Below are 15,553 nucleotides of genomic sequence, written 5' to 3'. Positions count from 1 at the left end.
TCTATTTATGACCCCAGACAGAAGCCGTCCTGCCCCCATGCGCGTTTCTAGCCCTGATGTTTTTCTGTTGCAGCACTAGGGTGGAACCCAGGGCGTCTTGCACGCTGAGCAAGGCCTCTGCCACTGAGCCATGCCCCAGCCCTTAGCCCTGATCATATGTCATGAATTTCTGCCAAGCCTTTCCCATGCCTGCCGTATTTCCCCACTTTGCACGTGACTCATTTTCAACATGCTTTAACTCAGTCTCAACACCAGTACCCTGGTTGAAGGGATGATAAACGGCGCTGGTTACCGTGTGGAAAGGTCACAGTCATGACAGAACCCAGTGTTAGTTTTTAGAGCTTTATTAGGAGGGAAAAGAGGGGAGGGGAAAGAAGAGAGCCAGGCCTGGAGAGAGAAAGATGGTGGGAGGGGGGAGCAGAGCAGAGCAGAGAAGGAACAGAGAGAGAGGGTGGAGTCCACGTTTGGCTTTTTTTTTTTTTTTTTTTTTTTTTTTTTTTTTTTTTTTTTTTTTTTTGGTTTTTCGAGACAGGGTTTCTCTGCGTAGCTTTGCGCCTTTCCTGGAACTCACTTGGTAGCCCAGGCTGGCCTCGAACTCACAGAGATCCGCCTGCCTCTGCCTCCCGAGTGCTGGGATTAAAGGCGTGCGCCACCACCGCCCGGCCCACGTTTGGCTTTTTAAGGCACAGATTGAGTGACCACACAGCAAGTACGTAGTCACAGCGCCCCACCCCATGACGTAAGACACAAGACCCCCAGCTGCGCATGAGCAGGAGTGAGGGCAGGATCCTAACACTGGTTACGTCATTCCTCTTTCCCACTGCTCAGGCCTGAGTATCTCTTGTCTCTGTGATCCCTCGGCCCTCTGCTATGTAGCCTGGGCTGGCTCCAACCTTCTTTTCAGTTGAGGATAACCTTAAATTCTTGATCCTCCTGCTGTTGTGTCCGGAGTGCTGGGATGACGGATGTGCTCCGCCATGCCCAGCAACCTTCTGCTCCCACGATGCATGATGCCGCTTCCTTACTCTGCATGGCCTCCTTGTTCTACAAGGCTCCAGGCCTGAGTTTAGAGAGCTTCCTAACTCCTTCAGAGCCTAGGCCATGCCATGATTTTTCTGTTAAGTCATCCTGGGACTCAATTAAGCTTTCTCATAAATTGTCTGGGTTTTTCTATTCCGTTGTGTAGATAAATGGAATAATGTCATTTTATAACATTTTGGACAGACATAAGTAACTCAGAATTAATCTTGGGCATTTATCATGCCTTTCTTTTTTTTTTTTTTTAAAGAAGAATTCATCTTAACTCTCCCATAACATAGTCCTATAAGCATAGATATGCCCTGGCCCCCTCTCACCCTGTCTCAAGTGGTTCTCAACCTTCCTAATGTTGTGACCCTTTAATACAGTTCCTCGTGCTGTGGTGACCTCCCAATTATGAAATTATTTCATTGCTACTTCATAACTGTAATATTGCTACTCTCGTGAATCATAATATAAATATCTGATATGCAGGATATCTGATATGTGACCCCCCTCAAAGGGATCCTGCTGGACCCAGACCCCATCCCCTCTTCTCCTTGCCCCGGAATGCAGAATGAGCCAAGAGGAAAAGCAGGCAAGCAAGAGAATGCCGGCAATAAAAGGTGTCCATTTCCTGCTTCCTTACAAACTTAGTGTTGGTGGGGCCTGAGGGCACAGGCTAATAATATCCTAGCTGCTAGGAAGCTGAGGCAGGAGGACTGAATGTTCAAAGCCTACATGGACTATAGAGTGAGTTCAAGGCCAGCCTGAGCAACTAGCGAGACTGTGTCTCAAAGTAAAAAATAAAACGGGGCTGAGAGTAGCTCAGTGGTAGAGTGTTTGTTCCTAGAAAAGGCAAGGTAGAGGAGGGGAGGGAGAGGAAGGAGGGGAGGGGAGGGAGGGGAAGGAGGAGAGGGAGGGGAGGGAGGGGAAGGTAAAGGTAGCCACTTCCAGGAGTACTGAGAGAGTGTTTTTGGAAGCTCAAACACAGACTTTAAATTTTCTTTTATTACATTTATTTGTGTGTCCATACACACATTCATGTGTTCAGCCTGTGTGTGGAGGTCAGAGGACATCTTGCAGGAGCTGGTGCGAAGGATTAATCTCAGGTAGTTGGTTATGTTTGGTGGCAAGTGTCAGTGAGATTCCTTACACACTTGTGGATATAGAAGATGTTAAGATCATTAAAACTTCTGTTTCTGGATTGGATGGAAATGGAAATTCCTAAACCAGATCACTGACATAAACCTAAACATGAATCCATGCCAGATTTGGGAAATAAGTTGTCATGGGCTTAACAATCCAGGAACCTGGAAAACCAGGAGCTTTGAAAGGCTGCCATGGGGGCAAGAGCCCATTTTTATCAATATTATTTGAGAATAATATTTACTCACAGTGTTCTCCTTGCTGTAGTCTTCCAAGGACACCATCAGTAGCTTTGAGATGAGCAAAGGCCACTTCTGGCTGTCTCGTGAATGAGAGGCAGGATGATTTTCTGGTATTTCTCCCTTAAAGAACTTGACCAGACTGGAACACGGTTGTTTTTCACAAGGCTGGGTAAGCCTCAGCTTCATGTGCTGACTTGCTTTAATTATTTAGTGCTCACGGTTAATTTATATAGGCTTTGGGGTTTGGTGTGGCATAGTGCTAACAAAGGAAGTCAGAGATGTCAACAGCATTATGATGTATGTCTACACTCAGAGCACATCTCAATGAACTGTGATTTCCACTGTGGACTAGCCATTGGCTCTCATGCAGAGAAAAGATATCTTTTTCTACTAATTAAAACATCATGGTAAGAATATTTAAAGAAATTGTCATCTTACCTGTTTCTAAGTGTGCAGTTTACGTTACTGCTGTGTGGCCAACTCCAAGATATTTGCCCCTTTGTGTCTGGCCTATTTAACAGCCTGATGTCCTCGAGGTCTGTTCAGGTCACATGAGCCAGCTTCTCCTTCCTGCTTAAGGCTCGAGGATTCTCTGTTCCTCGGATAGAGCACATTTTGTTGACGGACACCGAGGCAGGTGTGAGTAGGTGACTCTCTAAACAGGGTTTACAATCTGTTCGGTTGAGATTGCTTTTTCCTTTTGGAAAAGGTTTAGTAGGTAGGAAAAAAATGCTTTCTTGAGTAACGATAATTTAGAATTTTCTCAAGCTCATTTTTTAAGGTCTTAAGAAGTAAATGTCACATTTGTAAAAGTCCTGAAATTTTTCAATGGTGACTTCTGTCCTTAAGATTATAAAGGAGGCAGGGTGTAGCTCAGGGGCAGGCCACTTGCATAGCATGTGTGAGGCCCTGAATTCCACTCCCTAGCCCAAACAGACAAAATAGGACAAAAAACCAAGGAATGCTGACCTCTTTAGAGATGCACCGCTTTGATGTTAGCTATAGACCATAGAGTAAGGAATGTGCCTGCTTGGAAGAACGTGGAAAGAAGCAGCCTGAGTTCATTGCAGTTATGATCCAATAGTGGGCTTTTAAACCTGATGCCGGAGGAAGAGCCAACTTCAGAAGCTGTGTAAGGCAACATGAGGCCCACACACTGTCTCCACTTGGAAAAATTGTGTATGAACTTCCTGTTCCCTTTTACCATCTCCCTAACAAAACAACAGCAGGTAGAGATCTATGAACTGAAAACGCAAAGCAGAGCAGTGGGAACACAGAGATTTCTGTGGAAGGGGCAATGTTCAGGCTGAGGAATGTCTTGAAGCTGTTGCTCAAGGGAATTGCAAGGTGACACTCTGCAATTACCCCTGATGGACTGCAGATGGCAGCAGAGAAAGACTGTGCACCTGCTTGCAGGTTCTACCCTGGATAAGGGCTTCCAAGAAACCCTTCAGCCAGTTATAAATGATAGTAACTAGTGGAAGGTGTCCTTGGCGAGTTACTGAGCTTCTCACAGAAACAAACACACACACACACACAAAAAAGACCAAATAAACTACGAATCTCAAGTCTTCCCTTAAAGTTAGTGTTCTTTCTTGAGTTAGCTTTTATGAAGTTGTTCCCGAGGGCTCCCAAAATCCAACCCAAACCATGAAGCTATTTCATGTCCTGGGTTCTTGTAAGCTTGGCACATCTGTCATAGCCTCTGCTGCACACCACACAGCAGCCACTTCTCCCACATCTTCCTACACGGTGACTGCCTTCCACATTCATCTTCGTATTTGAGATCACAGGAAGATCTCAATAAACGGCCCTTTTTAAATGGCTCACGATATGACAGGCATGATTAGGGGGTTTTGCAAAATGCTCAATAAACTGTCACAGTCTCCTCATACCAACACAGAAGCCTGCAAACTAGATGTCACTAAGTTCATCTATCCTTAAAAGTCCACACTCAATCCTTGCAGGGGAGTGAATCCATGTGGCACCAGAAGGAAGTCTTCGGTGGCATTCCATATTCAACACTTTTTATTGGCCTAAGTGAGCATGAGAAATCACGCTCATTAAGCTGGCAGATGCTCTATAGTCTGAGGGAACCGATAATAAGCAGAAGACAGAGGCTGAGTTCTGGAAGAACAGGCAAAATGGACAGTTTAGAAAACTCTACAAATGGAAATCTGTTTTGTTAGGGAAGGGGAGGGTAGTTTTTGTGAAAACTGGGAAACAATGTAAGTATACAAATCTGGGAAGAGTTCCAGACATATCACTAAGTAGGAACTATCATGGAAAAAGGGACCTTAGAAATGTAAAAAGCAAAGGGCCTGTGAGATGGCTCATCTGGTAAAGGCATTTGCCTCCAAGCCTGAGGATCTGAGTGCGATCCCTGGAGCCTATACGGTGGAGAACTGACTTCCCCAGGTTGTTCCCTGACCTCCACACACATGTCATACACAGGCAAAATTAATCAATCAATCATCGATCAATGTGATGAAAATGTAGAAATGTGAACACAAACCATTGTGAATCCTTGTTGTGTAGACCTGAGTGTACAAGGACAGGTAATCCTTGGCTAATATAGGCTTGTAGCCTAAAACCTCACTGTGAGTTGAAGAAATTCTGAAATGAAAATGTGATTGTTCACCGGGCAGTAGTGGTGCATACCTTTAATCCCAGCACTCAGGAAGCAGAGGCAGGTGGGTCTCTGAGTTCAAGGCCAACCTGGGCAAGTTCTGGGGCAGTCAGGGCTACGCAGAGAAACCCACTCATTTCACTAAGTATTTTAGCTAAGTTTCACAGCATGCTGTAGAGTGCTGGGGTTTTCCTCGAGATCTCAAGGTTAATTAGGAGTTGCAGTCACTGCTATTTCCCAGGAAAGAGAGAGGATCAGACCCCACAGTGCCGTAGCCCAGGAAGAGGTCCACGTTTGGATCGGAGTATGGTTTCCATTAGATGTACTTTTGCACCATCATAAAGACGTTCAAACTGAACCATTGCTGTTGGGGTTGTGTCTACAACTGTATGGGAGAGACCGGAAGGATCTATGTCGAGATGTGGATAATGGAGAATTCTGGGCAAGAAGTGAAATGAGGCTGAATTCCACCTCTGACTTTATACACCTCTAGGCTATTTAATTTGAAATAAAAATGTGTCTCTATGTTTGACATTTACACAAGTGACATTAGTGACCTTTTCATTTAAAAGAGACCAAAGGTGATAGCGCTGTTAAAATGTTAGATTGAAATTAGACAGCAACATCTTTCTAGAAGAGTGGCACCATACTGGGCACCAGGCACATCTCCCTTCAGTGGGTCACCAGTGCAGAGAGAGAGAGACAGAAAGAGAGATCTGTAAAATATGTGCTGTTTTATATGTCAATTACACCTTAATAACTGGTCCTAATCACAGCCTGAGGGTCAGGACTGTGCTTTATTCATTCTTGGAGAAGCTTAAACCAGCTAATACTTACTAGGGCCATATACAGCAATGGCTTAATGTCGAATGAGTGAATGATCAACCCAAGGAATCAAGTCTGGGCTGAACTTGGATCTATCCCCAGCTGTTTGCAGAGTGCTCAGGTGGAAACTAGATCTGCTCTTGGTGCTCCAAGTGAAGGCAGAGCAAGGCTGGAATCAGAGTAGCTGTGGCAAAGGAGTCTGACGTAGGCACAGCATGGAAGAGACTCTTAGGACCACAGATCCTCCTGGTGGCTGGCTTGCTCTCGTGTGGACAGGCCAACTCCATCTTTGGCCCCAACCTCTTCTTACATCCCTCTGATTCCTGGAATTCATTCCCAGTCTTTTTGTCTCCCTGCCCTGAGAGGTTCCTTGTTCCTTGTTTCCTTTACGTTTCTTCAAAGAGTGGCCATCTCACACTAACAGGTATGGGTACCATTCTCTGGTGTCTGACACTCCCTGCTCTCTCTCTTTCCTTTGACACTGGCCTGCGGCAAAGAGAATCTATGGGATTTGTTGACATTCAGCCTCCTTCAGCATAAAGGCTCACGTTTTTTTTTTTTTTTTTAAATCAGCTTCAGTACCAGGGACTAATAGTGTCTGGGACTTAGTTGGTGTTCAATAAATATCAGCTGATGAAAAAAATCATGGGGATGTGAGGAATGGGCCAAGGGATCTTGTGAGGCTGTGGTTACATCATGGACTCCAACAGCATTGCAAAAGACGGAGGTGCGGGCCTGTGGAGTTAGTCTTAGCTGTGGGAGGGGGTGCACCAGAGGAATTCCAGGAGGCCAGCCGACATAACCACCCTGTGCTTGGACTGCTCTTACTAGCCTTTGATCTTGACAGTCACCAGAGCTGTGCCCTCTTGACGCCCCTCCCCACCATCCCCCTCCACAGGAGTAAAGGTGATGGTCTGCTGCTTTTTATGTTGCAAGGAGGCAAGACACGTGGTATGCCTGTTGGGTAGTACAGACTGGACACACTTGTAACATTCTTTGTTACAGTACTGATTCTCTTTGCTATTCATTTATTTGTATTTATTTAGTCTTTTTTTTTTCTGTTTTGAGATAGTCTTATGAAGCTTAGGCTGGCTTTGAACTAATGTCACTGAGGGTGACCTTGAATTTCAGATTCTCCTGGCTTCGCTTCATAGGTGTTGAGATTACAGGCATGTGCCTCTGCCCACCATTCCTATTTATTTTATCCAAGGTTGGAAATGGAACCCATTGCTTGCGTGTGGTAGGCTTGTGTGAGGCATCTTGGCATTGAGCTACTTACTCTTCAGCCGTTGATTTTCTTGAGTTACAGAGTGACATGGCTGTCACTTGTCTTTGCACTCAGCCCTCTTTCCCCTCCTGGTGTGGCTGGTCTCAGAGGTCACTGTGTTAGGCTTATTTCAGTGTCGACAAGCACTTTCTCAAGCTTCCAGTTAATTGAGCTTTGCTGGAGACATTCCTATCTAAGATGTCATTCACCATCTCCCTCGGGGTCTACTGAGTGGAAAAGAGATGACGGTAATATCACGGTTATAGTGGGTGTCTATGTAAACCGCCCCGTTGATTTCCCCAGGCTTGGGAAGTAGTTGGGAAGCCCATTGTAAGGAGAGGCCAGGGTAAGCAGGGAGCTCTCATCTGCTCTGCTGTGATCTTTTCGGCATTTGCAAGCTGCTCTCTGGTGAGTCACCTAGTTAGAACCCATGCTACTGAGGCAGCTGAGGCCCAGGGAACCAACAGAACACTGCTGTCCCACTTACAGCAGTGGCCTGCTTCTCAACAGGTGGCACCGTGTTTCCTTTGTCAGTGAATGCCACGCAGGTTGGGGGCATCACCTCTAACCTCAGAGCTCACTCACACGGTGGGCTGCTCCTCAGGGACAAATTGCCAACTGATAGTTCAGGATGATCATATTTCAGAAGTTGAGCTTTAATTTGCAAGCTTGTGGCCAGACCTCTCTGTCAGTCCTATGAAGGCATGGTTGGTGGTTTGTAATTATTTTGGCCCTGTCTTTTAATACCTTAAGAGTGATAATCTTCATAATGTGTGGGAGTACAACTAGCCATTTAAAAAGCTGTGGGTTCTCTTTACAGGGTATGGACAGGGCACCCTGGCAGGTGGGAGACTCTTCACTTCTGTTCTATTACCTGAGTGGAAGTGGGCTGAGTTTTATTCTTCTCAAGGCATGTAACGAGTGCATGGTCCTCCATAAAAATATTATCATTGATGTTTAAAATGTCTTTGACAACCTCTGATGGGAAGCTTGTACCTTAAAGGACAGAAGAAGTGTCGGTGTCATGCAGGGGAGAGCTGCATGTAGGTAGCCACTTACCTGGGACAGGCTTGCCTGGCAAGGTGTGTCCCATGGTATAGACCTGAGGAACCACAAAGCTGTCTCATGGGCCACATGCTTCTAGACACAAAGGAAATCTTGGAAAAGTTCCACAGAGGACGGTTCTCACATTGCAGACTTCACCATGGAAGGTATTTTAATTTTTAAATATGAAGAGTGTTATTTATTTCTTTTTGTAATACTGGTGCTCAAATCTGGGGGACTCATACTTGGGAGACAAGGTGTTTTAGCAGCAACTACATGCTGGGCCCAAGAACCTCTTAAACTGAATTCTTCTGGTTCTTCTAGAAACCAGACTGATCCTGTCCCTGCGACTTAGCATTCTGAAGGCTGTGCTCTAACTCCCACACCTACAGGCCTTAGGATGGGGCTCACTGAGCCCCTTAGAGGCGCTAAGGATTTGGGCAGCCATGTTCTGCCTCTCCCTCTTTACTAGTTTTTCTAGCCGCCGGGAGTTTTCTGTAACTAGGGCAGAAGAATCCCAGGACAGTGAGTGGGTAACCTGTGACCACACTCGGGATACTGTAAAATATAAACTATGAAATATATGTATACACAGATTATTATAGCTGAGGATGGTGGTGTGCACCTTTAATCTCAACACTTGGGAGTCAGGGGCAGGCGGATCTTTGTGAGTTCTAGGGCAGCCAGGGTGACATAGTGAGACCCTGTCTCAAAGACAAAACCAAGCAAAACCAAAAAAAAAAAAAAAGACTATCGATGAAGTTAAAATTTGGTATTCTATTAAAAACCTTGTTTAATTTTAAAGTATACAAAATAATCATATTTTAATAAATGACATATAAGAGTTTACAAAATCATTTTAGTGACAAGCATGAAACCACAACTCTTATTTATTGTTCCAAAATGGCTTCCCAGTGCCATTCTTGGCAGTAAGAAGTGTCCCCTCTTGGAGTCGTTGAGTGCCATCTTGTGGGAAACACATTAAGCATAATGGCAATGCTAAGGTTCAACTTGCCCTAGGAGAGTAACATATTAACCTAAACTCTAGTTTCTATTGACCTAAACTCTAGTTCCTATTTTTTTCCAAATATCCATACTTCTGTTTCCAGTTAAGAAAGCCAATGCTGAAGAGGGAAGCAAACAGACTTTCAAAGTAGAAAAATTCAGTTTTAATCGACAGAATTTTGAGTCTAGAAGTTCCACTGGTTCTCTGAAAATAGTTAACCCCCTGCCTCCACCCCACTTGGTTTCTGCACCCTTAAATTATACCATGGCAGTGAAACTCCCAAGCGCACTCATGAAGTCAATGTCTTCTGACGCTGGCTGCCACACCCCACAGCTACAGAGTCAGCAAATGTCGGGAGGGAGGGGGCTGAGTTAGGCTCATAGCAGGTGGCAGTTGTTGGCATATCCTATCTGTCTCTTACGCAAAATGACACTTGGATTTTTAAATTGAGGCCCCTTCTGGTCAGAAGCCAGCACAAAAAGCTTCCAGTTTGTCTCATTTGAGACACATTGTGATGTGTTGCGCTGTATTCGACACACCAATGGTGGATACCGTAGGTGGCCTCTCAGCCACACTGCAGATTTCCCGTAACCAAAGGCCAACGTTCTAAAGACCTTGTGAGATCTGATTACACACCATGTTCATATCACAAACTGAACCTTCGAAATAGGAGGAATGTATAATGGTTTCCAGATCATTTTGAGAACAAAAGAACCTATCTTATTTTAAGGTTTTCATTAAAAAAAAAAAGGACACAGTGCTTGAAGTATTAAATAAGTTTGTCCATTACTGCAGACTTAAACTATCAAAGCACATAAGAGTGGAGATTCTTTTCCTTTAACTGGGGGCAACTCGGGGAAGGGTACCCTAAGGGAGGCCCAGTGAACTTTCTGGGCACCTTCCTCAGGACTGGACTCATCTCTCCTGTCCTCAGAGAAAGAGAAACAATGTGAGATCCTTTGTTTAAACTGTGAATGTATCCTACAAGAATAGTCGCTACCAGCCCGGAGTCTCAGTGGAACTAACTTTAGAACCGATTAATACAGGCATAGAATTGGGCCTTTGTTTGGGAGCTTTGGGGGAAGGGAGTCCCATAGAGGCCTCTGGAGTCCCATGGAGGCCTACAGGGACTTCAAATGGTGGCATTTAAGATGAGAATGTTTGTCTTAGGAAATGCTGGTGGCTGAGCTTTGACAACTAAGCACAGGTTGCCTGATCCTTTTCCTCCGTCTTGGCTCTAGCAGCCAGGCAATGCATTAAACTGGTCTTTTTGACTTTCCTGAACAATATCTAATGAACAAATAGCACAATTCTGTGATATTTAGCAGGATGCAAATTCCAGATACCGAAATCATGAACACCGTGAAGACAGTCTTTTCTGTGGGCCTGGAAATGAAGCAGTCCACTGTATTAGGACAAGGCCAAGCATTGCATTTCACTAGACGCTGCATGAAGAAGCCATTGTACATGATGTAAAAGACATACATGAAGACAGCTTCGAAGATGACCCGGAAGAAGATGCTGGTGGTGTAGGTCCACCAGAGGGACCCTTCGATACGGACCTTCTGGGTTTTGATCTCTTCAATGTCCTTAAACTCATTCTTTATCTCTCCCTTCATGAACTTCCTTTTCTTTTCGTGTCTCCTGTAGGCCACATGCATGGCTACCAGGAGGGCTGGCGTGGACACGAAGATCAGCTGCAGGGCCCAGAGCCGGATGTGAGAGATGGGGAAGTAGTGATCGTAGCACACATTCTTGCAGCCAGGCTGGAGGGTGTTGCACACAAAATCGGCTTGCTCATCTCCCCACACCTCTTTTGCAGCCACCACGAGGATCATGATGCGGAAAATGAATAGGACGGTGAGCCAGATTTTCCCAATGCTGGTGGAGTGTTTGTTGACACCCCCGAGGATACTCTGTAGCGTGCCCCAATCCATCTTGTCCTCTGGGTGGGTGGCACTAGAAATGACAAATGAACACAAGACAGGTGTCACTCACTGGTCTGGCCAGCATCCAGGCCCTAGCCCTGTTCTGGGGACAGTCTCCTCCAGGATAGTGACAATACAACTTACTTTACCATCAGATTAAGTGTGTAGTTCCCAAACCATCTCTAACATGTGTCTGTGTGCTCTCTAGTACAGTTCTCTAAAAGACACTTGTTCACCCGAGTGATTCATCCAGTCTTTAGCACATAAAAAAGATGTGGGTACAGGGGTGCACCAAAGCAAAGTACTTGTTAGTCTAAAGGCAGAACTGAGTTCTGACTAAGTCCACCTTATGTGTTCCTGTTTCCTTACAGGTCACTCAACAGGCTGTGTTGGCAGCACCAAGCTTTGCTGTGTATCACAGTGACCGACCAAAGCTTGGACCAACTTCACCTTAAGAGGTACAGCTGCCCAGTTCGGATGACAGTGAAGTTCCATGTGACCCAGTACAGTTTCCCTGATATGCCTGGGCTTAGGAGGCAAGGGTGATCTGTCTTTACTAACGGTTACATTTGCATTTGAGATTCCTCAGCTTAACCTTTCACTACAAGCTTGCTTCTGCCTTCTGTGTAAGAGGAAGGGTCCAAAAAAAAAAAAAAAAGTCTCTGCACTTAGGTTTTTATATTCAGGTTGGTGACTCCACTGTCCAGTTAGAACTGTTTGGTTAATGCTCCGTATCTGTTTGGATGTGTGTGGCAAGTGAGCTTTGCTACTGTGAACTATGGTTTCAACTTTGACGTGATTCTAAAATAAATAATTATGAAAAGTGGCAGGAAATTTAACTCAGTGGTTCCCCAATTACTGGTCCACGGCTCTCACCATCAGTCCAGAAGCAAAGTTGCCTTGGGTCAAGAGGTGTGTATTGACTGTGCCCTGGATGATCTTTCAGGAACCAATGCCCTTCTGTTTCATCCCAGGGAAGGAACTGTCCTCTCTGATTCATAGCTACACCCTGTCTGTCACAATCAAGCCCTCTTTTGACGGGATCCCGCCCTCCTGTTGTCCTGATGAGTCACTTGCATTGCACCCCTTCCAAGCTGTAATGAATCCTCTTGCTCTCGCTTAAAAGCATCCTGCCCCCTGTTGTAGGCAAGCTGTATCCTGTTTCCTAGTGAACTACACAGGCTCAGGGTGAAAGTCCCCCGCCTTGCCCATGGTGGCTGCTGCAGAACACCAAGGTCTTGGTGGGACCCACTCAACTGTCTTGGTCAGAGGAGACAGGGCCATGGGAAGCTGGCGTACACTGGTCCCATCCAACTTGGAAAATGGGAACTCACAGGAAGAAACAGTGGCTGAGCAGGTTCAGCCCTGACCCATTTATACCTAGACTGTTCGGAGTCCCTTAGGGAAGCTGGTTGTCCTTTGAACAGACTCGCAGCTCCATGTAGTCTGCCCCCAACAAGCAGAAGTATTGAAAGCAACAGTGTTCTGTTTAACAAAACAATCAGATTGGAATTCGACCTTCTAAGTTCATGTCCACTCGCTGAGTGGAGATCAGGACACGGACTGAAAGAAACATCCACAGACCTGACCCAAAATACAGAACTCATAGGTGAGTGGGATATGTGCCTTTGCCTGCCTATAGCATCCACAGACTAGCCCAATTATTGTCAATTGGGAAAAATAAACTTCACAATAAAATCTTCACTTGTTTATAAAAATTAAAGTATTTGTTGAGTTTGAGCTTGCTCTGTTACCCTGGTTAGCTTCTAACTCCACGAAGCTGGGGTTAGTACACATCTATAATCCCAGAACTCTGGAGGCAGAGGCAGGAGGATTGTGCTAACTTGAGGAAAACTTGGGATGCAAAAAACAAACAAAAACAAACAAAAAACAAAACACCAAAAGAGAGAAGAACAAAGCAAAACAAAAACCAAAAAAAAAAAAAAAATTAGGGAAAAAGGTTCACAGGATTGAATAAACAAGACCAGGAAAAAACTCCAAGAGAAAACCAAGTAGCTGGGTCATAATAGGTGTGGACCCTGGCACATCTGGTTGCAGCTGTTTGTCTTAATGGCCTTTCCAAGACGAGGGAGAGATTAAAATTTGACCTCACCAGGGGCTTGGAGTACTGAGCCAGCAGGGCGAAATTGTCAATATTCAACTGTGGTGTAGGAGGTGATCTGGCCTCTGACTAGGGAGGTCACAGGCAGGTCCCTACCAGGCCTGGGTCACTGCAGATTGCCTGGAGCGTTGCCAGAGTGTGAGGGACCGTCAATCATTAGCTCCTGAAAAGGAGACGGGAGCTTCTCCTTATTTGTTATATATGTAATATATTATATTAATATATATAATATTATGGATATATTATATATACCCTTATTTGCCTTGAAGGGTGCTTTGGGGAGCTGGTGGAACACCGCCAGACGCTGTGCCCACCTCACTCTCTGCCTTTCTCACAATTGTAACTAACTTAGCCCAGAGTTTCCAAAGGACTCCGGGGTAAATGGAGCCATGGCTGCGCCAGGCTTCTCAAGACAGTGCCAGAGACCTGGGCAATTCGTCCCATTTAGGCTTATGCTCCCTTCCAGTGAGGCAGCACCGAGGGGCTGATGCAAGAGTCCCGATGGACACGTTTCCCAGCAGCACACCATCTGCTGAGTCTGCCTGGACTTCCAGCTGCAGAGCCCCACCTGAACGCAAACCCTTAAAAAGCATTTACGGAAAACGAAAAGCAATCAAAATCACCACTCAAGCGCAGGCTGCGGTCCCCTAGCTCGAGGGAGCGGCTACCGACGCGCGTTTTGGGCGGTCGCCCGCGTCACCCCAGTGCTTTAGGTGGTAAAGGTCAGTGTCTTCCCACGGAGGCCTCCTGCTTAAACAAATGAAACCGAGTTTTCCTGCTAAGCTTTCGGTTAGTTAAAAAAACTTTCAATGGCGGCAGACAACGCAGCCAGGAGGCCTCGGGGAAATTCTAGCAAAGGAACACTGGCAACGCGTCGCAGTCGCGCGCGGAACGGCCTGTCCCCCCCGCGTCCCTCCCCGCCCCGCGCGGTGCGGGACCTCCCCGCTCGGGCTGTGCGGACGCTTCCTGCCCCGTGCGCAGCAGCGAGCACCGCAGGAGCAGCCAGGTCCAACCCTGAGCCCGGCCAGCCGCTCCAGCCGCAGAAACGCGTTCGCGGCTTGGGTCCCTATCCGCGGGTGGCGGTGGCCCGCGGGGACGGCGCAGTGCGTTCGGGCTTCGGTTTCCCAGGACCGCGGCGGCCCGCACCTCGCCTCGCACCTCACGCGTCCCTACCGGCGGAGACTCGAGCTCCAGCCGCTGCGGGGCGTCGCGATCAAGCGCGGGCCACACCGCTGTGACTCCGGGGGCGCGGATCGGCTGTCGCACCTGTGTCCCGAGGAGCGCGCGGCGCTGGCTGGCGAGAAGCGGCAAGGCGCTGTTGCCTGGAAGGTGCAGGTCCTGAGTGGGTAGCGGGGCCGGTCCCAGGTTGGTCCGGAGTGGGTCGCGGGCTGGTCCCGGGTTGGTCCGGAGTGGGTCGCGGGCTGATCCGGAGCTGGTTCGCCGCTGGTCCCGGCCGAGGCTGCGCTCTGTAGGCGGGAGCGCCGCCGACCGGCTGCGAGTTGGGCGAGCGGAGCGCGCAGAGCGCTGCGATCTTGGACACCTGTCGGCCGCGGCGCCTTTTAACCGCACCCCTCACCCCGCCTCTCTCACCCCGGAGCGATTGAGAAAGTTGCGGAGGAGGCGGCTCCGAGTGGCCCGCCGCCCCCAGCGCCGCGGGCGGGGCTCTCCGGGCACCCAGAGCCGTTGGGCCCCGGAATGGCAGGCTCTCCTCGAGCCCCAGCCCCAAGCCCCCTCCCCCGATCCCAGAGATCCAGACTTTCCCAGTGTCGCGTCCCGTGCGCAGCCTGAAAGGAGCCTGCAGACCCCGCGTCACCACCCAGGACCCACCACCCAAGGTCGCAAAGCTCCAAGCCCCAGCTCCTAGCTTTTGGGGAAGTGGGTAGTGTTGAAAGAGAGTTGATAATGTCGTTATTACTACTCTCACTAGTGGGAGAGTGCTATACATACACACGCGCGCGTACATACACACACACACACACACACACACACACACACACACACACACACACGTATATGAAAAACGGGCATTCCAAGGAGGTGAAACTTTGTGTCGGCCCGCAGCTTCCATGGCATACGAGGCCCATAGGGGACCCGCAGCCCAGCGAGCCAGGGCACCTGGAATTCAGGTTTAAGGCAGACTAACAGGGGGCGCCATCAGGGCTGGCCAAATTCTGGCTTCTATTTCCCTGAATTCCCGACTTAATTCGATCACTTTGAACAGTGTGCCAGTGGCTAGGCCAGGGGGCGGTGTAGAGGTGAGTCTCCAGGGCTGGCCTTGAAGTCTCAGCCTGGCCTGGAAGCGGACATGTCACTGCCTCGGGAAG

At 47.6% G+C, this 15,553-nt stretch overlaps 1 protein-coding gene across 1 annotated transcript; it reads right to left on the bottom strand.

Annotated features, from left to right (window-relative positions):
* Positions 1–9,014: 9,014 nt before the first annotated feature.
* Gjb2 (gap junction protein beta 2) lies at positions 9,015–11,127 on the bottom strand. The gene has a single exon (XM_059274388.1). The coding sequence runs from the start codon at positions 11,114–11,116 to the stop codon at positions 10,436–10,438; it is 681 nt and encodes a 226-aa protein (XP_059130371.1). The 5' UTR covers positions 11,117–11,127; the 3' UTR covers positions 9,015–10,435.
* Between the last annotated feature and the right edge of the window lie 4,426 nt (positions 11,128–15,553).

This window comes from Peromyscus eremicus, chromosome 9 (genome assembly GCF_949786415.1).
Source record: "Peromyscus eremicus chromosome 9, PerEre_H2_v1, whole genome shotgun sequence".
In the NCBI taxonomy this organism is placed as follows: Eukaryota; Metazoa; Chordata; class Mammalia; order Rodentia; family Cricetidae; genus Peromyscus; species Peromyscus eremicus.
This window is presented reverse-complemented; position numbering and strand designations above follow the sequence as displayed.